At 34.9% G+C, this 25,460-nt stretch overlaps 1 protein-coding gene across 3 annotated transcripts in view; it reads right to left on the reverse strand.

Moving 5' to 3' along the window:
* Positions 1 to 25,460, reverse strand: part of MAN1A2 (mannosidase alpha class 1A member 2) — a 236,889-nt gene that overhangs the window by 5,298 nt on the left and 206,131 nt on the right. For all 3 annotated transcript variants that reach the window (XR_013159187.1, XM_077119755.1, XM_077119756.1), the window contains one exon: positions 19,551 to 19,666. Coding sequence is in view for 2 of the 3 variants with exons in the window: in XM_077119755.1 (XP_076975870.1) it covers positions 19,551 to 19,666 (116 nt within the window). In the remaining variant the exon portion in view is untranslated. The remainder of the gene's footprint in view (positions 1 to 19,550; positions 19,667 to 25,460) is intronic.

A 25,460-nucleotide genomic window follows, 5' to 3' on the forward strand; every position in this document is an offset into this window, starting at 1 on the left:
ACTCTATATTCTGGTCCACTGATTGTCTATAATCACCAATACCACACTGTTAAATATTACAGTTTTGTAATAAGTCTTGAAATCAGGTAGTGTTAATCTTTCAACTTTGCTCTTTTTCAAACTTGTTTTTGGTTATTCTAGATCCTCTGCATTTCCATATGATATTTAGAAACAGTCTGCCAATTTCTACAAAAAATAGCCTGTTGGAATTTTGATTGGGATTACACTGAATCTCTAGGTCAATTTGGGAAGAACTAGCATTTTAACTATATCAAGTTCTCAGAACCACAAGCAAGGTATATGCCCATTTTATCAACAATATTCTCTAGTTTCATAATATAGGTTCTTCATGATTTGTTAAGATTTATCCCTAAATATTTCATATTTTTGTGCTATCTTTATAAGTGGTATATTTGTTGTCTCAATTTTTGATTGCTCATTGCTGGTGTTTACAACTGGTTTTACTATATTAATCTCTATCTGCAACCTTGCTAAATCTAAATCCTAGTAAATTTTTATGAATTCCATGGCATTTTCTATATAATTATGTAACCTATGAAAAAATGATAGTTTTACTTCTTCCTTTGCAGTCTAGATGACCTGTTTATTTTTACTTGTCTGAATGCACTATCTAGAATCTCCAATACAATGCTGAACAGAAGTGATGAGATCAGACATCCTTGTATTGTTTCTGATCTTAGGTGGAAAGCCTTCTGTCTTTCAGTATCATGTAAGCTGTTAAGTTTTTCACAGATGCCCTATATTAAGTTGATGAAGTTTCCTTTAATCATAGTTTGCTGAGAGCTTTTATCAAGGATGAATGTTGGATTTTTTCAAATGATTTTTCTGTTTGTTGAGATGATCACGTTTTTTTTTTAAATACATTGCTTGATTTTCAAATGGTAAACCAACTCTCCATACCTACGATAAATCCACTTGGTCATGATGCATTACTATCCATTTAATGTATTAGATTTGTTGAAATTTTATTTAGATATTTTACATCTACATTCATGAGGGATATCGATTTTATTTCCAATGAGAACTCTATTGTCAGCATTATATTTGCTCCCTTGAACGTAATTTGTCTTTTGTTCCTCTGGTTGCTTTTAAGGGTTTTTTTTTTTAAATACTGGTTTTGACAATCTGATCATGATGTGCCTTGGGGGAAGTTGTCTTCATGTTTCTTGTATTTGGGGTTTGTTGGTATTTTTGGATCAAGTTTGGAAAAATTTGGATCATTATTTCTTGAAATATTTTTTGTCCTCTCTCTCTTATCTTTCAGAGATCCCAAATTATATATATTAAGCCACTTGAAGTTACCTCATAACTTTTTGATGCTCTTTTCGTTTTTTAAAAGATTATTTTATTTCTCATTTCATTTTGGCTGGTTTTGATTTGTCTTTAAATTCACTAATTTTTTTCTTCTGCAAGATCTAAGCAGGTTTGTGAAAACCTTGTGTCTGATGCTCCTTTTATCTACCTTATCAACAGACGAGTAAAACATATGAAATAAAGATGAATAACAGGGGGAACAAATGCTAAAATAAATTTAGAGTGAAATGCTGGTGATTGGTGAGGGGGAGGGGTGGGGGGCATGGTATGTATGAATTTTTTTCTGTTTTCTTTTTATTTCTTTTTCTGAATAGATGCAAATGTTCCAAGAAATGACCATGATGGATATGCAACTATGTGATGATATTGTGAATTACTGATTATATATGTAGAACGGAATGAGCAAAAGCTATGAATGTTTGTGTTTGTTTTGTGTTTTTTGGTATTTAAAAAAAATTTTAAAATTAATAAAAAAAAAAAGAGACCAAAAAAGAAATCTAAGCAGGTATTAATCCTATCCAGCATGTTTTTCAACTCAGACATTACACTTTTTCATTTCTAGAAATGATTTTGGATTTCACTGCCTCCATTTAACTTTTTGAACATATGGAATATGGATGTTACAACCATTTTAAATGCCCTTGTCTGCTAATTCTAAAATTGTTATCAGTTTTGGCTTCAATTGATTATCTTCATTATTGGTCATCCTTTCCTGCCTCTTCGCATGCTTGATAATCTTTGATGGGATGCCAGATATTGTTAATTTTACCTTGGTGGGTGCTGAATATTTTTGTATTTCTATAAATCTTCTGGAGCTTTGTTTAAAGATGCAGTTAAGTTACTTGACTCATAATATGTGAGGGAGTACACTGGGCTCTTTCTTGGGTTCCCCTCCCAGCCTCCCAGTCCCAGATGCCATGATGTGAAAACTATCTCAAGATAGTAAGCTGGGGCAACCATATGTCTCACTTCCTTTGTTTCTCATCTCAGGGATGACTGTCCTTTGTTATCTACTATCCAGTGGAAACCATTACTTCATGTGTATTTTGTCTGCCTTTTGTTTGTTTGTTTCAGGTGGAAGGGTAAATCTGGTCCCTCTTACTGCTTTAGAGGAAGCAGAAGTCCTACTTGTCCATTTTGACAGGCTCTGTCAAATGCTTTCCTGAATGCCATATAATGGTGTTCATGAAATCCCCAGAACCACATGTCTATTATTTACCCAACGAAAAAGAGCATTAAAGTTGGTCCAGCAAGAACTTGTTCTTAGGAACACTTTCTGGCTCTTTATAATCATTATTATTTCTCTTAAGTCTTTATATCATGACGTTCTAGGATTTTGTGGAAATGGACATTAAATTTCTCAATTTTTAATTTCCTCCATTTAACTTTTCCTTTTTAAAAAATCGTTATCTTTTCTATTCTGCTGTATTTCTCTCCATCATTTCTAAAAGAATATTAATATTGATTTCAAAATCAGATTTTGAGAAGCATCATGATGTATAATTTTTTTGGAACCTTGCAATTACTTCTCTCCCTTTAGGACTTTAGTTTCCTCTTACTTGTATTTGTTTTCCTTATAGCTCAAGTATAATTTATGCAGGCTGGAGTAAAAATGTGGGTACACTGCATTTTACCTTCTGATTCCCTTCTTAGCATGCCAATCCTTTCTTGATTTTGATTTAGAATCTCATCTCCCATTACCTCTTCTAGTGAATACCCTCTAGTCATTAGTTTTCTTAAACAGTCTTTTCAAAAGATGTATCATTTATTTTCTGAAGCTGGACCCCTTAACAAGAAATAACTTTCTGCAATACCTAACCTTTTTTAAAAAGTATTTTTATGGAGAAACCTTCACACACATACAGTCCATCCACAGTATATAATCAGTGATCCACAATATCATCACATAGTTGTGCATTCATCCCCATGATCATTTTTAGAACATTTGCATCACTCCAGAAAAAGAAATAAAAAGAAAAAACTCATACATCCCATATCCTTTACCCCTCCCTCTCACTGACCACTAGTATTTTAATCTACCCAATTTTTTACCCCTTATGCCCCCCATTATTTATTTTTTAATCCATATTTTTTTACTTACCTGTCCATACCCTGAATAAAAAAGGAGCATCACACACAAGGTTCGTACAATCACACAGTCACATTGTAAAAGCTATATAGATACACAGTGGTCTTCAAAATCAACGTTATTGGGACACAGTTCAACAGTTTTAGGTACTTTCTCTAACCACTCCAATATACCATAAACTAAAAAAGGATATTTACATAATGTGTAAGAGTAACCTCTAGCATAACCTTTCAACTCTGTTTGAAATAGCTTAGCCACTGAAAGTTTATTTTGTCTCATTTCTCTCTTCCCCCTTTTGGGCAAGAAGGCTTTTCCAATCCCAAGATGCTAGGTCTTGGCTCATTCCAGGAGTCTCATTCCAGGAGTCCTGTCCAATGTAGCAGGGAGGGTAGTGTGTTCACCTGCCGAATTGGCTTACAGAGGCCACAAAGCAACAAAAGAAGTTCTCTGGGGGTAACTCTTAATTACTTCACCTTTTAGTATCTAATGTGTCCTTTCATAACATCATTTCACTCTTTTCCTTGACTACTCTAACCCACACCAAAGTTACTTTTTCTGAATTTCCAAAACATTCATAATATAACCTAAACAATTTAGCACTTGGCTATATATACTTTGTGCTTTTACTAAAATTTTCGATGTCTACAAGTAAGAGATTTCTTAACACGCCTGAAGCTCCTCATGGACAGGGACTATGTCTCATGCATTTTAATTCTCAAAAAAATAAAATTCTGAGGAGAAAGGAGGCACTTAATAAATATTTATTGATTTGACTTTGTTTGCAAATCAGCCTCTAGTGGTAAAATCAGCAGAGAACAGCAAGAGGGGACCTGATGCTACTTTTCTCATCCAGCTGGAAAAATAGTGCTTCTCTTATGGTAAGAGATTAACTTCAGAATCCAGTTACAGACAAGATAAAAGGAGAGTGTTTTTGTTTTTTGTCACCCAGTTTGTCCTCTTGAACTACTAGTTTGCTAAGAATTCCCCATTCCCAGCCATTAATTCCTCTCTCTGTTCCAAAGACATTACGTAAACACTTTTGCTTACAATTTTAAGTTACACTACTCTTGATGTTTTGTTGATAAAGCCATTATCAGAACTATCTCTGAACCTACCTCAAAATCTTGTTCGCTAGGAAATTAGCTTTAATAGTCTGATAGCTGGCTAACTGTGCATTCATTTGCTTATACTGAGAATAACTTCATAAGCAAACTAAGATATAGTAACTATAAAAAAGAGAACTAGAGCTACTAAAAGATATGATAAGAACAATAGTAACACTACCTCCTGGATAATAATTTACTAGTTCCCTTTTTTCTCCAGTATTGTATTATAACATTTTTCAAACATATAGAAATGTTGAAAATTGTACAGTGAGGCCCATTGGGCACTATCTCCTTGATACCTACAAAGAATAGTTTGGAATATTTGCTTTATCACAGATTTATTCCTCTATTCATGCATTACTAGTTTTTTTTAATATTAAAATATTTCCCCTAAGAAAAAGAAGCTTATTAGTAAATTTAGCTAAATATCAAAGAAAACTTGCATAGTGAGTTTATTTGCAAAGGGAGATTTAGAGATCTCAACAGAATTTTTTTAAAACTCAGCAAACTAAGGCAATAAACTGCAAGAACAATATTTATTTGCGTTTTCAGAGGAAGACTGCTACTATGAATTTTAATTCTGTTAGCTCTATCTTTGCCATTTGTGCTGGTTTGAAAGGATTTATGCACCCCAGAAAAACCAAACCTTAATCCTAATCCAATCTTTTGGAGGCAGCTGCTTCTTTTAAACCCTATCCAGCACTGCATGCTGGAAACTTGATTAGACCACCAAGCATGCTGGGCTTGACTGGATTATCTGCACAGGGATGTGACTCGCCCAGCTGTGGGCATTAAGCTTGGATTAGAGGGAGATGTTTACTCCACCCATTCCACATGGGTCTTGATTAGTTTATTGGAATACTTTAAAAGAGGAAGCAAAAGAAACAAAATACAATAAAACAAGAAAATGTTTAAAAGATGTTTCCCTTTCTTCCTTCCTTCCTTCCTTCTATCCTTCCTTCCTTCTCTCTGTCTTTCCTTTAAAAAAAAAAAAAAAAAAAAAAAAAGAGGAAGCATTTTGGCGAAAGCTTCAGAATGATGGGAGAGCAACAGAGCAGAGTCATCAGAACCACGAGAGCCCATGCAGCCAGAGACCTTTGGAGATGAAGAAGGAAAAGGCCCCTGGGTGAGCTTCATGAAAGAAGATTCCCGGAGAGAAAGCTAGCAGACATCACCATGTTCACCATGTGCCTTTCCAGTTGAGACAGAAATCCTGAACTTCATCGGCCCTTCCTGAATGAAGGTAACCTCTTGGGGGTGCCTTAATTTAGACATTTTTATACACCTGCTCTAACTGGACATTTTCATGGCCTTAGAACTGTAAACTTGCAACTTAATAAATTCCCCCTTTAAAAGCCATTCTATTTCTAGTATATTGCATTCTGGAAGCTAACAAACTAGAACAACATCTCTGCCTAAATAAAGCACCAAAATGAAAAGATTTAGAATTTCTTTTCAAAAGAAAATCTGATGGAATTAGTTACTTTTAAGGCAAGAATTAAAAAATTCCCAGACAGAAAAAATTAAGTGTAATCAAATGGCAAAAAATATATATACAAATTCTTTTTTTCCCTGATTTCTTTCAAAAACATGATTAATGGATCATCAAAAAAGTGAATGGATAAATGAAATGTGGAACAAAATGAATGAATCTCAAAAACATTATCCTGAAAAAGAAGCCAGACACGAAATAAGTACATACTGCATAGTTCAATTTATATGAAAAATAAATTTAGAACAGGCAAACTATAGTTATAAGAAGCAGATACGAGTATGGCTATGGGGCAGAAGTGACAGTCAAAGGATTAGGATGGAAATGTTTTATATCTAAATTACAGTGGTAGCTATCCAAGCTTATATATTCACCAAAATGTACTGATCTGTACATTTGAAATACCATAAAGTTGATTTTTAAAATTAAAATAAACAAAAGACTAATGGAAAAGAGCATGAAAGGAAAATAAACTTATTATACATCACTGCTACATAAATACAATTTTGGTTGTAGCTCCCTCTACTGCAGGAAAAAAATTGGCAAGGATATTTCAAAGCATACAGATTTTTCCTTTTTTTTGCATGGGCAGGCACCGGGAATCGAACCTGGGTCTCTGGAATGACAAGCAAGAACTCTGCCTGCTGAGCCACCATGGCTCACTCCAAAGTATACAGATTTTAAGCTGAACAAATGCTTATATTAAATGGTTAAGTGAAACTTTCTGTGTGCATGTTTCCCAGTTACAGTGCCTGTGTCCCAGTGGATTGCACCGGGGCAGGTCCTAAGAACGGTAGACTGGATTACACAAACCTAGTAGTTCACCCACTTGACCTCAGGGTGCACTAGCTTCCTTGTCAGCATAGTTAATTTCTTGATGCCCAACTGCTTCTATAAATAGTTTACTGAGGCCATGTATCAGTCATTCTCAAAGTGTGGACACTGACCTTGCCTGGAAATTTGTTAGAAATGCAAATTCTCAGGCCCCAACCCAAACCTATTTGACCAGAAACTCTGGGGATGGCTCCCAGCAGTCTGTGTTTTAAGAAGTCTTCCAGGTGATTCTGATTAATGCTCAAGTTTGAGAATCACTTTCCTAAGTTTATCAACTTTGTGTAACTTGTACCACCAGTTAGTCTGCATAGCTCCTTGTTTCTCCACTGTGTGGGCAGTTAAACCTTTAACTCCCTAATGAAAACAGATCTGATGCTCCAACTTACTCAGTTTTCACATCTTGCCCTTGATCCTTTTTGCTTTATCAACCCCTTAACCATTAGCCAACTCCCAGAATGAAGTGCATTCTAAGATCAAGCTCTGAACCCCAGCCAGGAGACATACCAGAGTAGTGAAAAGTCCCTGCCTTTGTGATGCTTATATCCCATTGGTAAAGTTAGATACAAAAGAACCAAATACACATGTTAGGTGGTGACAGTGCTGTGAAGAGATTTAAAGGGGGCAAGGGGAGAGAATGATGAAGAGTACAGATGACATTCACATGGAAGGCATATTTCCATAATCAGGGACTAAAAAAATTATAGCACATAAGTAAGGGAAAGTGAGAATGAGAATTTTAGGGGGCAAGTGACATGTCAGGATTGTTCTCTGTTATCTTCATGGATATATTCCTAGCATACAAAATGGCATTGGCATATTATCAGGCACTCACAGTAAATATGTGTTGGGTGAATTACTTCAGATTCTACATCTCTATATTTTGATCACCACTTAGTTAGTGGGTAAAGAACCAGACTTTAGATCTAGATAAATAGCGAAGAGGTAGAATTAAGGATCCTAGGGGAAAAAAAAAACAGTTTGAAAGGGAGAGCAAATGCTGTAGCTTTTAGCCCTTTCAACTTCCTAAGAATCTCTGACTATTAATTTGGGTTTTTAACAGACAGAAAAAAATTCTAAAGTGATCTATTCTTTTGTCTGAATTTATTCTAAATCATTTATGATTCAATATAATTTAAGGTTGACTTTTTTAAAAAAGCCTGCTTGAAATAAAGGCGGTAAAGAGAGTATACTATGAGCAACTATATGCTAATAAACTAGACAATGTAGATGAAATGGACAACTTCCTAGAAAGTCATGAACACCCAACACTAACTCAAGAAGAAACAGAAAACCTCAACATCCAATCACAAGTAAAGAGACTGAATCATCAGGAAGCTCCAAAAACAGAAAAGCCCAGGACCAGATGGATTCACATGTGATTTCTACCAAGAATTCAAGAAAGAATTAGTACCAATCTTGCTCAAATGCTTCAAAAAAACTGAAGAGGAGGGAAAGCTACCTAATGCATTCTATGAAGCGAACATAACCCTAAGACCAAAGCCAGACAAAGATACTACAAGATAAGAAAAATACAGATCAATCTCTTTTATGAATATAGATGCAAAAATTCCCAACAAAATACTTGCAAATAGAACCCAGCAGCACATTAAAACTATTACACACCATGAACAAGTGGGATTTATTCCAGGTATGCAAGGCTGGCTTAACACAAGGAAATCCATTAATGTAATATATCAGTAAGTCAAAGCAGAAAAACCACATTATCATCTTGAATGATAGAGAAAAGGCATTTGTCAAAATTCAACATCCTTTCTTGAAGAAAGCACTTCAAAGGATAAGAATAGAAGGGAACTTTCTCAACATGATAAACGGAGTATATAAAAATTTCACAGCTAACATCATTCTCAACCGGAAAGACTGAATGCCCACTGTCACCACTGTTATTCAACATTGTGCTGGAAGTTCTAGTCAGAGCAATTAGACAAGGAAAAGAAATAAAAGGCATCCAAACAGGAAAGAAAAAAGTATAACTCTCGCTGTTCGCAGATGACACAATATTACATGCTGAAAATCCAAAAAAATCTATAGCAAAGCTACTACAGCTAATAAATGAGTACAGCAAAGTGGCAGGGTACAAAATCAACATCCAAATAAACAATATGAGGAAGAAATCAGGAAAAAAATTCCATTTACAATACCAATCAAAGAATCAAATCTTTAGGAATAAATTTAACTAAGAATACAAAAAACCTATACACAGAAAATTATAAGAAATAGATAAAAGAAATCATGGAAGACCTAAATAAATGGAAGGTTGTATTAGTTAGGGTTCTCTAGAGAAACAGAATCAACAGGAACACTCGCAAATATGAAATTTATAAAAGTGCCTCACGTGACCGGGGGAATGCAGAATCCAAAATCCACAAGCAAGCCATGAAGCTGATGACTCTGATGGAAGGTCTGGATGAACTCCACAAGAGAGGCTCACTAGCCGAAGCAGGAAGAGCCTTCCTCTCCTGAATCCTCCTTAAAAGGCTTCCAGTGATCACACTAAACATTACTCATTGCAGAACACACTCTCCCCTTTGGCTGATTACAAATATAACTAGCTGTGGATGTAGCTGACATGATCATGATTTAATTCTATGAAATGTCCTCATTGCAACAGATAGGCCAGCACTTGTCCAACCAGACGAATAGGTACCACCACTTGGCCAAGTTGACACACGAACCTAACCATGACAAAGGGCACACTCTGCTCATGGATAGGAAGAACAAATACAGTTAAGACGTTGATTCTGCCCAAACTGATTTATAGATTTAATGCAATACCAATTAAAGCAACAACTTACTTTGCAGAAATAGAAAAACCAATAACCAAATTTATTTGGAAGGGCAGGGTGCCCCGAATAGCTAAAAATATCTTCAGAAAGAAAAATGAAGTGGGAGGTCTCACACTACCTGACTTTAAAGCATATTACTAAGCTACAGTGGTCAAAACAGCATGGTTCTGGCATAGAGATAGATATACTGATCAATGGAACTGAATTGAATGCTTAGAAATAGACCTTCACACATCTGGGACAGAGCAGCCTCTTCAATAAATGATGTTTGGAGAACTGGATATCCATATACAAAATAATGAAAGAGGATCTTATCTCACACCCTGTACAAAACTTAACTCAAAATGGATCAAAGACCTAAACATTAGAGTTAAAGCATAAAACTGTTAGAAGAAAATGTAGGGACATATCTTATAAATCTTGTAATAGGAGGTGGATTCCTAGACTCTACAACCAAAGCATGAGAGCACTGAAAAAAGAAATAAATGGGATCTGCTCAAAATTAAAAACTTTTGTGCATCAAAGAACTTTGTCAGGAAAGTAAAAAGCCAGCCTACACAATGGGAGACAATATTTGGAAACCACGTATCAGATAAGGGTCTAGTATCCAGAATATATAAAGAGATCCTTCAATACAACAACAAAAAGACAATTAACCCAATTAAAAAATGGACAAAAGATATGAACAGACACTTTTCACAAGAGAAAATACAAATGGCTAAATGACACATGAAAAGATACATAACCCCACTGGCAATGAGGCAAATGCAAATCAAAGCCACAATGAGATATTATCTCACAACCACTAGATGGCCATTATCAAAAAAAAAAGGACAAGTGCTGGAGAGGATGTGGAGAAAGAGACACACTTATCCACTGTTGGTGGGAATGTCAAATGGTACAACTACTCTAGAAGGCAGTTCCTCAGGAAGCTAAGTATAAACTTGCCATATAATCCAGCAATCCCATTACTCAGTATATAATGTGAGGAACACAAGGTAAGGACACAAACGGACATTTGCACACTGATGTTCATAGCAGTACTATTTAAGATTGTCAAGAGACAGAAACAGTACAAATGTCCATGGTATACACATATGATGGAATACTACGCAGCTGTAAGACAGAATAAAGTCACGAGGCATGTTACAAAGTGGGTGAACCTTGAGGACATTATGCTGAGTGAAATTAGCCAGAAACAAAAAGACAAATGCTGTATGGCCTCACTAATAAGAACTAACATTAATGAGAGTTAAAGTTAAGAACACAATTTATCAGTAGATAGAAAGATGGTTGAGATTGGGCATTTGGTGCTGAAGGAATACAGACTGTGCAACAGGACTGCTTGTAAAAATTCAGAAATAGATAGCACAACACTACCTGATGGTAGTACAATAATATAAGTACTCTAGTGAAGCTGAATGTGAGTATGGTTGAGGGAGAAGGGCTGGGGACACATATGAAACCAGAAGGAAAGACAGAGGATAAAGACTGAGATAGTATAATTTAAAAAGTGCCTAGACTGGACAATGATGGTGACTAAGTGTACAAATATAAGATTGCTTTTGCATGAGGGAGAACAAATTAATGTCAACATTGCAAGAGTTTAAAAATGGATGCTATACAGAAATGATACAATCAATGCAAGGTAGGGTGCACAGTCAACAATAACACTGTAATAGGCCTCCACTGAATGTAACAAAGGCATTATGCCCAAATTAAATGTCAACAAGTGGGGGCAGGGGGAGGGATATGGATTCTATGCAGAAGAAAAGGAAATGTCTTTATATTAATTATTTACTTAGGTTGGATTGTATAATTGCAAATATAATTGTTTTAAAAAGGACAGAGAGAAACAAGTGCTAGAGAAAATATGGAGAAAGAAATGTACCTATTCATTACTGGTAGGGAAGCTGAGAGATACAGCCCCTCCAGAGGGCAGAATGCTGGTTCTACAGGAGGCTAGGCTGGGGGTGGGGGGTGGGGGGTGTATTGCCATATGATCTTGCAACCCCTTTGCTAAAGTACATACCTGGAGGAACTGAGAATAGGGACACAAATGGACATTCGCACACTGGTATTTATGGCAGCAGTGTTGCAAATCACAATGGATGGGGGTGGCCTAAGGGTACAATGACTGAGGAATGGAGGGGACAACTGTGGTATTTACATATAATAGGCTACTGAGTGGCTGCAAGAAGGAATGGAGTTGTGAGGCAGGCAACTAGGTGAATGAAATTGAAGGACAGTATGTTGAATAAAACGGCAGAAACAAAAAGACAAATATTATCATGCGTCACTCACATGGATTAACTATAATATATAAACTCAGAGAATTGAAGTTGAGAGCATGGGTTATCAGGTTGGGGCCAATTGCAAACGTTTCTAGATTGTAAGCTCTTATGGCAGTCATACGTATTTAGGAGTTGTAACGTATTTCTAAATTCTGAGATACTGATCTTTTTGTACATAACCTGGGCGTTCCCTGAAACTCTGGGTATTTATGTCACAATTGAAACTCTGAGTTAGAGCACTGGAGCTATGAAAGTCAGCAGTACCCATTCAGCAACTGTTTAAAAAGCTTTGTCTAGAAATACGAATGAAGTTGACCTGGATAGAACCAAGGTAAATCAAAACACTGGGTAAAGGATGATATGGCCTGTATCTTCAAACTTCAACCTCTTGTTCGAGACCAAAGGGAGACATGTTTATTTGATGCTAAATTTACATTTTTAGTAGCACATTATCTAACTTAACTTATATGGTCAGTTTACTTGAACAGCATAATTACATGGAATCTTGAATAGGGAATGAGATCTTGTTTTTACAGGTTAGTGTAATGCCCTGATATATCTCAGAGTAATCTGGGCAGAGAATAAAAAAGTATGTGCGAAGTCCCTTTGGGGAACTGGGGAGAAAGGAGGAAATGTTAAATTTCCCCATCTGGGGAATTTCTGATATTCTTACAAGCAGTGAGGACAAGCAATTCAATAGGCTGAGCCCTCGATCTTGGGGCTCACCCCCATGAAGCTTATTCCTGCAGAGGATAGGCTAAGCCTACTTAAAATTAGGCTTAAGAATCACCCTCAGAGGAGCTCTTTTGTGGCTCAGATGCGGCCTCTCTCTTTAAGCCAACATGGCAAGTGAACCCACTGCCCTCCCCCTCCGTGTAGGACATGACTCTAAGGGCTGTAAATCTTCTTGGCAACATGGGACCTGACTCCTGGGGGTGAGCTGGGGCCCGGCACCATGGGAGTGAAAGAGCCTTCCTGACCGAAAGGGGGAGAGAGAAGTGAGGGAAACAAGTCTCAGTGGCTGAGAGACTTTAAACAGAGTCTGGAGGTTATTCTTACACATTCTATAGATAGCCCTTTTTAGTTTATGGTGTACTGGAGTGGCTGGAGGGAAGTACCTATAACTGCTGCACTGTGTTCCAGTAGCTTTGATTCTTGAAGAAGACTCTGTAACTATATAGCTTTTACAATATGACTGTGTGATTGTGAAAACCTTGTGTCTGGTGCTCCTTTTATCCAGGTACAGACAGATGAGTAAAAAAAAAATAAAGACAAAAAATACATAAAATGGTATCTTTTTCTTTTTCTGAATTGATGCAAATGTTCTAAGAAATGATCATGATGATGAATATACAACTATGTGACAGTATTGTGAGTTATTGATTATGTATCAAGAATGGAATGACCATATGGTAAGAATGTTTGTGTTTGTATGTGGTTATGTTTAACAACAACAACAACAAAAAGATAAAATAAGTTAATGAAGATATCACAATAAAAATTTTTAAAAAGTAAAAAATAAAAAAAATGATCATGGTGATGAGTCCACAACTATGTGACGATACTGTGAGCCACTGACTTTACAAAATGTATGAAAAAGTTTTATCCATAAAAATATTTTTTAAAAAAACCCTAAGATTGTGGAATTGTAACCCATACTAAACTCTGAAATCTGATCCACAACTAATTGTTGCACTGTCCTTTGACATTTATTGCTTTCTTATATATATGCTATTTTTCACAAAAAATTTTAAAAATGTCAATTGTGATGATAAAATATTTATTCCTTCTAGCCTCCAATGTCCTACAGCAAGCAGAGGGAAAATCTGAGATGATGGTATGGAAGCACCTGACAAACTCTGGAATCCGTCCTGTAACTACTTATTGAAGAGTGTTTGAAAACTTTTGCTTTCTTCTTTATTTGCTGTGTATGTATGATATGTTATGCAATAAAAAATGCTTCAAAAATACATAAATATTAGGAGGAGATAAAGGGTAAAAAAATGGGTAGACTGAAATACTGTGGGGTAATGAAAGGGAGGGGTCCAAGGGGTATGGGATGTATGAGCTCTTTTTTTTCTTTTTATTTCTTTTTCTGTAGTGATGCAAATGTTCTAAAAATGATCATGGTGAATAATACACAACTATATGATAATATAGTGAGCCACTGATTGTATAATATGGTTGAACTGTATGTGTGCAAATATTTCTTAATAAAACTATTTTTTTAAAAGGCCTGCTCATGCAAACCTTACCTCATGTTCTCTATCTAAATGTTTCAGTACTTATCAGAATATGCTCTTGATTCCAATATTTCTGATCAGTTAATTAATTAAAATACAGTTTTTTCTCCTAAACATCTAGAGATTCCTATCTGTGAGACGTTTTATGAAGAATTATGTAGTTCTTTCGGCTTATTTTGCTTAAATTTGTTGTAATTCAAATGCATATGACTTTTGTCTCACCTATTTCACTTGTAGGGATTTAACTAATACTTATATTTACATAGGGAACAGAGATATATGTAAAGGGGTATTTACTGCAACACTGTTTATAACAGCAGAAAACCAGAAACCATATATATGTTTAACAATAGTGCGCTGATTAAATGGATTATGATACATTTCTCAGTGGATTTATATGTACCAAATAAGGTAATGTTTCCTAGATAAAGAGTAAGATGAAAAATCCAAGTTTCATAACATCAGATATATATGATTCTAATTGTTGGGAAAAAATTAAGGGTTATTAAAAGAATATAGATTATAAAAATATATATCTTATATGCTTGTGTATGTTTAGAAATTTTCTAATAGGATACAACAAGTGTTTAATAATGGTATATTTGGGGAAGTGAGACTAGATGTGAAGTAAAGGAACACTTCTATTTTCCTTTTTTTCTGTTCTATACTCCAATTCATTTTGCCATGCCTACATATTATTTTTATGATTTAAAAAATAAGTTACATTAAAAACAATAATAGCCCATGCCCAAACAAAAACAAAAACAATACTAGCTTTGATTTTAGAGGTGCATCACAATATAGAGATGTATATTTATGCAACTAACTTTAATATGACTATTAAATTCTGGTTAATAGGTTATGCTATTAATTCTGAACAGTTGAACAAACATTTACTGAATGCATTTTCTATTCCAAACATGAAACTAGCCACTTAGGACAGTAATATGTCAAAAAGACTTATCAGGATAAGTGAAATACTGTGAGTATATGTAAGGAAGGATTAATTCTGCCTTACTATTGGGAAAGACTTCATAAAGGAAATGATATTTGAGTTAGAGCTTGAAAGTAATAGGATTTTGTTAGGGAGAAAAAGAAGCATGAGGAATTCATGAGAAGGGACAACAGTAAAGACACAGAGGTGTGAAAATGCATAGTAGGCAGGTGTAGATCAAAGGCTTGGGGAAAGTAGCTCCGTAGGAGGTAAGATCCAGAAGGCATATGCAGCAAATAATCCTAGTTATTTAGGGTAAGAGCAATGAATATCAAGAATGTAGAAGTGAGGAACATTCTTTTTCATTCATCTTTCTCACTTAGGGTAGTATATCTGTAGGAAAACTTCTCAAGGAAGGACTACTAGAGTGAAAGCAATGTGCACTTAATATTTTAATAGGTTCTCTCCCAAAGATTCCACTCTCTACAACACACACTCTACTTCCAGGGTTTGAGAGTGACTAAATACATCCTTACATCCTTGCCAATACCAGTGTGTGAACTTTCAAAATATTAAGTAATCTGATAGTGAAACATGGTATCTGCGTTTTTATTTCATTTATTTCCTTTATGAATAGGTCAAGCATTTTTATTCTCATGTATTTATGGTCATCTGTATTTCTCTTCCAGTGAAGTGCCTTTACCTGTTTTTGTAATGACAACTTTTTCTTAATTTTTTCTGATTTTTAGAAATTTTTTTCATTATGGTAGGCTGAATTTATGTAACCTAACAAAAGTTCTTACTATTACTGTAATCCATGTTCCTGTGGGTGTGAACTGCTTTGCAAAAAGGACCTTCTGAAGATGTTACTTCTAGTTAAGATGTAGCCCACCTGACTGAGAGTGGGTATTAATTCATATTACTAGAGGTCATATAAAGAGAAGAAATGAGAAGCCGGAAGTCAGAGAAGGCCATACAAGTAGAAGCAAAAAGCAGCCGAAACCAGAAGAGCAGACAAAGGAGAGAAGATAATGTGATGGGAGGCAGAAATGCAAGCCAGAGTACCCCAAGGGCTGTGGAAGCCGGCGTCAGAACGCTGTAGACTTTGAGGAGAAACAAGCCTTGCCAACGTCTTGATTTTGGACTCCTAGTCTATAAAGCCATGAGCTATAAATTCCTGTTCAGTCAACCAGTGTGTGATGTCACAGCAGTCTGGGAAACTAGGAAACCAACTTACTACATAACAGGTATTACAAATATTTTCCCAGCATGTCATTTGTCTTTTTGCTTTTCTAATGCTATTTTTTTCTTGCAGATGTTTTCTGTTTTAAATCTTTTCTATGGTTTCTGGATTTTGTGTCATGCCATCTTCACTCTCTTTTTTTTTTCTAAGTGGATAATTTTTCCAATACCTTTTATTAAATTTATCTTTTCCCCATTAACCTGAACTGTCCTTTTTCAGACATGTAAGTGGGCTTTTTCTGAACTCTATTGTTTCATTGTTCTATTTTTTTCTTGTACTGCTATTAAACTCTTTTAGTTATTATAGCTTTATAGCTGTTACGAAATTACCTTGTATATATACTCACTGTATATTATATAATATAAAACATCCTGCACTATTTTTCATTATCTGGAAGGGCTTGTCCCTTGTGGTCACTGAGTACTTTCACAACTTAGCTAAGATGGGGCTACATTTTTCAGAATCACTTTCTCTGTATGGTTCTAGGTTAGGGTTGATTACAAAAAATCATGCATGGAATCTGGAAAGTTGAAGTGATGCAGCAGCTATTGTGTTCTGTTTATCAGTGTAGGGCACCAGGTACTGTGTAAGGTCATGCATGCTGTCACTGATCAGCTGGGTTATCATATGGTATGGGGGCAGCTGCCAGACCTGCAACTGTTTTGGATCCTGTTATAACTCCCTGTTTAATTTATCCAGTTCCTGGGCCAGACATGCATGCAACGTCATCACAAAAAGTGCTAGCTCCTTCTGCAAGTCACTTGCTTGTCAGAGTTGGAAGCAGTGAGACGTAGATGTGGGTTCATTTGTCCTTGTGAGTTGTTTATTTCCCTCCTCTCCTTTGCTTCGTGTCCAGCTTTTTTCATCAACTGTTTGCCCACTATCCTACAGCAACTTCATACCTGCTACTTAGTCTTTTGTGCCAGGCATAATTCTAAGTGCTTAACTATATTAATACTTAAGCTCATGTGCCTTATCTTCTTGTCTACTGTTCTTACAATTATCTTTTACAGACTGTGACGCCTAATCACCCCACAGATCATTTATTAATTACAAAAAGAAAAAATACTTATAGTTAAATTGACCTTATTTAAATCACCAATAAGGGACTTAACTGTTACCATGTGCTTCCTTATAGGATGTAACGAGAAGATCACATTGCTTATGTAATACTTACAACAAAAACATTTAATCAAAATCTCTTCATGAGGAAGCAATCATAAAATCCAAACTAAGAAATAAGCTTCTTCTTCTTCTTCAAAAAAGGAAAACTGTTCCAGATTAAAGGAAACTAAAGAAATTCAATCATCAAAGGTAACGAATGATCCTTTACTGGATCCTATATTGGGGTAAAAGAAATACTGGAACAACTGGCAAAATTGAAAATAGACTATGTTAGAAAACAGTATTGTATCAATGTTAAGATTCCCAGGTATGACAATTATATCATGATTATGTAGGAAAACGTCCTTTTCTAGGAAGCAATATGCTGAAGTACTTGATGCCACTAACTCTTATATATTCAACAAAAATTGAATTAAAAAGTATTTAAAAATAATTGCTTTTTTCTCTTTGCTTTGTATATATGTTGTATTATACAATACAAAAGTATTAAAAACAATAAACAAAACTGTGTATATATACATATTTTCATGTATGGTGAGAAAGACAGGAAAAAAGGAAAGGTGGCAAAATGTAACAACTGGTAAACTGAGGTAAAGAATATATAAATATTCATATAAATCTTATAATTTTTCTGAAGTCTTGAAAATAGGAAAATAATATTTTACAAATTCTGGGGCAAATCCCATAGTTTATAGATATTCAAACTGAAACCAAAGAAACTTTCACATGTTCATTAAACTAGACTGTAGCAAGAATATAACTAAAGCTCATATGCCTTATCTTTCAGGCCACTTTTCTTACAACTATCTTATACAGACTGTGAAGCCTAATCACATAAGATGAATCAAAATAAGGAATGACTAGAGGAATGGAACTGACTACTAGATAGATATTCTAAACTATAACAGCAGTAATAAAGGTCTGGATTAGGTTCAAATATAGATATGGAAGGAGAGGGCAAAATAAAAAAAAAAATAACAGAAACAACTGTAAAGACCTAGTGTTATATTACAAAGAGGTAACGGGAATGATTATATTGTACAAGCTTAAGAGAAAAATCAGAATAAGATGGCCATTTAGGATAAGAAACTTAGTGAAACGTGCATTTCAGCTGTGATATACCGGAATGTAAGTTAAAGTATACTTTAATGTAAACTCCAAGAGAACAGGAATATTTATCTTTTCTTTTCTTTCTTTATTTTTTTCTACTGAGACAGTCCCAACACAAATACCCTAAACAGTGCCTGGCACTTAGTAGGCACTCAATAAATACCTGTTGAAAAATGAAGGGTTTAGAAAAGGGATTCAGGTACAGATATTTGGGAAATAGAAATATGGAATTCAACAGAAGGCATCAATAGATATTTACTTTGTAGGTCATTAGGGAACTGGACATATTAAACTGGCTTCCTTCTCCCAGACCAGTTTAGCAGATAGCTCTGCCTAAGGTTTTGAGTTTAAGCCCAAATAATAAAGTTGCCTTTTTTCTTTTCCATTGTTCCTTGTATGTGTACCTTTACAGGAAACCTCATTGGGAGGATGCATGGCTATGGCTCCATCATCTAGTAGCATCAAAACCCCATGATTAGGAAAGAAAAGAAAGCTATGAACCTAGGATAATTCCTAACAGATTTCATTAGCTAGAGCAAGGTGTTCAAGGTATTCCCAGGACCAGTATCAGCAGCATCACCTGGGAGATCATCAGAAATACAAATTCTCAGGCTCCATGCAGACTTATTGAATGAGAAACTCTTATTGGGGTGTATCAATGACCTGTGTTTCAAGAAGCCTTCCCAGTGATTCTAATGCATGCTTAAGAGGCTAAGGACCACATAATCTAAAGGAGTTTACTAAACACCTTTTTAATAAAATAGCTACCTCATATTCTAAGTCATTCTTCTATAGCTGCGGCTAAAAATCTAAGACTCGTTTACATAAAATATATTTTTATCAAAATTTAGTGTAACATGTTACATAGTCATAATTCAGCATCTAGTGACCATATGGCAAAACTACCTCCAATAAAAATAAGCAAAAAAGCATCTACTTACTTTAAAGTTTCAGCAAGAAAGAAGCTCTGCTGAACATCATCGTGTGTAGGACTGGAGGAATATACATCCTTGACTCCAGAAAATCCACTACTGACTCGGCAATACTTTTCAATAGCCTATGAAAGAGATCAAATAAAAGAGTCAATTCCACAGAACTTCAATATTTGAAGGGCAAGGTAAGGAACCACAGTCAAAAGTTCAGAGATTTGTATGAGAATTTTACACTTTAAGAACAAGATTTATTATCAAATGGAAATATTCTCATTAGAAATGTTAATAGAGATAACCTGCTTCTGGTGGAATCTCTCTCTCTAAAACTCTTTAATTTCATGTTTTCCTAACTGAGAAGTCAAATTTATGTTTTTCTCACTCAACTACAGAGATTTCTCTGGTACACCAAAGCCTCACTAATTCTGAGATGTCAAAATGGAGGTTAATTTTAATTAAAAAATTAAAAATATAATTCCATTACTTCCAAAGACAAAGAGTAATTCAAAACATGCTTAAATAGTATTACTAAGTAGCTCTCATAGAAATAACAATAAAAGATAACATTTATTGCAAACACACTATAAACCAGATATTGTTATTATAATCCTGAGTTAGGTACTATAGGGCGGTACCAACGGCATGAAGAGCTCACCCACACACCTACTACAGTAATAATTATAATGCTAAGAGCTAACAGTTATGAAGTGTTTATTATGTACCGAAGGCTATTCTAAGAGCTTTACATGTATTAACTCATGCAAATTTCACAGGAACCCTATAAAGTAAGTACTCTTAATATCTTTACTTAACAGATGGGAAAACTGAGGCAGAGTAATATATTTCAAGTTAATGACTATGCTCTATTGCAAGCTTGACTAGGAGCTGAAATTATTAATTTATATCTCTTTTATTATTCTTGAACATACTTAAATAAAATATACTCAAATCAATGGAATCTATTCACACCCCAGTTTTTAATTCACAACAACTAAATTTACTCCTTATGCAAGTATACTGCACTCTAAAATTAAGCCATTCATGACATTTGAAAATACACATGGTTCTTTCCTTTCTCTACTTTACCTGACCAATGAAGATATGGTTACCTAACACCATTACTGGTGTGGCTTATTGTCCCTAGTGTTGTTAATTTTCTTACGCTTCTAGTCCTCTTTTCTAAAGAAAAGTCTTGCACTGAAAGAGTTTATTTAATCAATCTGTTATTCTACAGCACCATTTTGAATATTACTGATTTTTTAAGGTTTTTAAAATAACTTTTTTTTAACTTTTACATTAATTGTGTAGTATAGAAAACTAAAAAAGCACAAGAAGTGAAGAACACAAAAGTCATCCAGAATCACAAGCAGTTTACAGTTTGACATATCCTTACAGGACCTTTAAGTGTATAAACACAACTGAGCATACATGTTTTATATGGTTGAGATCACACAGAATGAATATTTGCCAATCTAAAGTCCCAAAGCCATGAGTTTTGCGATAACCAAGAATATATGACACCAACTCAATCGGGGGAAAAATGTATTCTGCCATTTTTGAGAAGACAAAAATGGTAATTGGCCTCTATAGATATTGGCAGAGTTACATATACTGCATTCCCTTAATGCTCAGTTTAAAATGAGACACAAACCAAGAATACAAAAAGCATAATACGTCTAAGAGAATTCATTGTCACATCAATATCGAAATAATAGCAAGGCATGTTTCTATTGAGTATTTAACAACATCTGCCTATGTTACAGCCAAGAGATGTGCACATACGATGGTTACAGCAAAATGGAAATACAAACACATTTGCGTACATCCCTTTCTCTGTACTTTCTTCTGCCCCTCTGCAGCCAACCTAATAAACAAGTCCTGATGCATTCTGCTCAGAGGTGATTTAAGGATTCCATGTCAAAGATGCTTCTTTCCTACTGACAAAGATATTTATAAACTCGTTAATTCGCTTAACTTTTTATCACACATTGTCACCTGAAGATACCTAAAAAGCTTAGATGTTGTGAATTAAAATGAATCTTATCCCCAATAAACAGTTATCCTACAAAAACTGCATATAAAACTATGCTTATAACCTAAAACTGTCTTCTAGATAATAGAGATACTAGCAAAGAGCTCTTCCCTTTGCCTTTTCTTTCTTCCTCTTCCACCATATCAATGACTAAGTAGAGAAATGCATCTAGCTCCAAGAGGTGGATTAGCAAAGGCCACTCCCAGAAGACAGTCCTTTCTATAAACTAACACAAGGACATTTCTACAGGGATTATCTTTCGACCTCTATTTTTAACATATTTTGGACATTAGGAATTGTCCTTTAATACGCGGCAATAACTAAAATGCCTATACAGAACAATGGTTATGAACCAATATGAATTATCTAACAACTCATGTGCAAAGGACCCTTTCCTCTGTACTTTCTTTCCTGCCTGCAGCACTATCCCTTTAGCAGACTGCTCCAAGGCATCCTGTTTAACAATGCCATTTCTATGTATTAACAGAAAAAATATTTAAAGTATTATTTTACATTCTCTACTTTTAATATATGTTGTATATATCTAAGCATCTAGAAAGACTAGATGTTTCAAAAAAGGACTTAAATTTGTCCACGATACACACAGCAGCACTGAATAAAACATGCACACCTGTAACAAAGGATATAATCTGAAAGTGTGTTCTAAATAGGAACATTCTGGCCTAGAACTGTTCCCCTTCTCACTTCTATCAACTCAGGGGCTGCATCTGCAATGCTAAAAGGATATTTTAACAATTTTGCTTCCACAAGTAAAATTCTGTCACTTTCAGAGCAAGCCTTCCCTATAAATTTTAACACAAGTTGTACAAAAAAAATGAGTTTACTAACTGTACTTCTGTCATACAATGGCAACTTTTTAACATCTAGAAAGACTAAATGATAAAAACTTTCGACCTCTTTTGTCCATTATATACACTATATAAACAATAAAGTAAAACAAAATGCACAGAACATATAAGATGATGGTTTATCTTGCCCAACTATAGACTTACTGGCATGGAGCCCTTGACACTTTCTTCTCCTCCTCCCTGAAACAGCACAAACAGAACATGTACCGAGCTGGAGGTGGTTTGATCATTCCATTTCCAAAAGATATTTCATACGAATTTTAGCAAAACAGTATCTACAAAATGTGTTATTTTACTACCTCTACTTTTAACATACCTTGTACACTTCTAAACATCTAGAAAGACTAGATGGCTTCAAATAAGGGCTTAAATGTGTCTACTATCTACACAGTGGTTTTGAACACACTACACGCATGTAACAGTGGTTATATCGGAAAGTATCTTCTAAATGGAAACATTCCGGCCTAGAGCCCCTCTTTTGTCCCAATTCCTTCTCTCCACCACAAACCCCCTGGATGAGTTACAGGAACATGAGTCACCTAGATGTGGTTTTATAATTTTATTTCCAAAAGCCATTTTCAGAAAACAGCCTTTCTATGAAATTTAACATAAAGCATCCAAAGTGTTAGCTTACTAACCTACTTCTGTCATACAATGGCAATTTCTTTAACATATAGAGACTAGACCATATAAAATATAGAATTATTTGCAGAATGGATTAAGAAACATAATCCAGCTATATGCTGCTTAAAAGAGACTCATCTTAGACACAAAGATACAAATACATTGAAAATGAGAGGATGGAAAAAGTTCTCTATGCAAGTTCTAACCAAAAGAAAGCAGGAGTAGCTATACTAATATTAGGCAAAAAATGTAAAGACATCACAGGAGACAAAGAAGGACACTATATACTAATTAAAGAGTCAATTCACCAAGAAGATATAACAATCATAAATGCTTATGCTCCCAATCAAGGAGCTCCAAAGTACATGAAACAGACACTGGCAAAACTGAAGGGACCAGTACATGTTTCAACAATAACAGGAGGAAATTTCAATACACCATTCTCCTCTATAGATAGAACAACCAGAGAGAAGATTAACAAGAAAAGAGAGAAGTTAAACAACTTGATAAATGAATTAGGTCTAACAGGCATATATAACTCATCACACCCCAAAGCACAAGTATATTCTCTAGTGCTCACAGAACATTCTCCAGGATAAATCATATACTGGGGCACAAAACAGGCCTTTATAAATTTAAAAACAATGAAATTATTCGAAGCACTTTCTCTGATCACAATGGGATGAAGCTGGATCTCAATAATCACCAAAGACTGAGAATATGCACAAATATATGGTGATTAAATAATATACTCCTAAACAACCAGTGGGTCAAGAAGAGACTAGAGAAATCAGTAGCTATCTGGAGATGGAGGAAAATGAGAACACAAGTTACAGAACTTATGCGGTAAATGCAGTGCTGAGAGGGAAATTAATTGCCCTAAATGCCCATATTAAAAAATTAGAAAGAGCAAAAACAGAGGACTTAACAGTACACCTGGAGGAACTTGAGAAAGAACAACAATCTAACCCAAAAGCAAATAGGAGAAGAGAAATAACAAAGATTAAGGAGAGATAAATGAATAGAAGAACAATAAAAACAATAGGAAGAATCAATAAAATCTAAAGTTGGCTCTTTCACAAAATCAATAAAATTGATGGGCCACTAGCAAGACTGAGAAAGAAAAGAGAAAGGATGCAAATAAACAAAATCAGAAATGGAAGGGGTATGTGACCATATTCCCTGAAGAAATAAAAGAAACTATGAACAACTATGTGCCAATAAACTAGACAACTTAGATGAAATGGACAAATTCCTGGAGACACACAAACAAGCTACACTGACTCAGGAAGAAATAGAAGATCTCAACACCCCAATCACAAGTAAAGAGATTCAATAAGTCATCAAAAATCTTCTTACAAAGAAAAGCCCAGGGCCAGATAGTTTCACAGTGGAATTTTATCAAACATTCCAAAAATAACTAATACCAATTTTGCTCAAATTTCTTGAAAATTTGAGGAAAAAGGAACTCTACCTAACTCATTTATGAAGGTAACATCATTTTATACCAAAACTGCATAAAGATGTTAAAAGAAATGAAAACTACAGAACAACCTCCCTAATGAACATAAATGCAAAAATCTCAATAAAATATTAGCAAATAGAATCCAACAACACATTAAAAGAATTATACACCATGACCAAGTGGGGTTTATACCAGAAATGCAAGGACGGTTCAACACAAGAAAATCAATTAACATAAAAAGCACAATAACAAATCAAAAGAGAAAAATCCCATGATCATCTCAATTGATGCCGAAGAAGCATTCCACAATATTCAGCATCCTTTTTTGATAAAAACACTCCAAAAGACAGGAATCAAAGATAACTACTTCAATATGACAAAGGGAATATATGAAAAACCAATAGGCAGCATCGTACTCAATGGAAAGAGACTGAAAGCTTTCCCCCTAAGTCAGGAAGAAGACAAGGATGCCCACTGGCACCACCATTATTTCACATTGTGCTAGAAGTTCTAGCTAGAGCAATCATGCAGGACAAAGAAATAAATGGCACACAGGTTGAAAAGGAAGAAGTAAAACTCTCATTATTTGCAGATGATATGATACTATACTTGGAAGATCCTAAGAAATCTACAGCAAAGTTACTTCAGCTAATAAACAAATTTAGCAAGGTGGCAAGATATAAAATTAATGTGCAAAAATTAGTAACATTTCTATACACAAGCAATGACCTAGCTGGAGTCAGTTAAGGAAAAAATTCTATTCAAAATAGTAACTACAAGAATTAAGTACTTAGGAATGAACTTAACTAGGGATGTAAGGGTCTTGTACACGGAAAACTACTTAACATTGCTAAAAAAAAATCAAAGGAGATCTAAATAGGTGGAAAGACATTCCCTACTAATGGATAGGAAGGCTAAATAGAATTAAGATG

The sequence above is a fragment of the Tamandua tetradactyla genome, chromosome 11 (genome assembly GCF_023851605.1).
Source record: "Tamandua tetradactyla isolate mTamTet1 chromosome 11, mTamTet1.pri, whole genome shotgun sequence".
Classification (NCBI taxonomy): domain Eukaryota; kingdom Metazoa; phylum Chordata; class Mammalia; order Pilosa; family Myrmecophagidae; genus Tamandua; species Tamandua tetradactyla.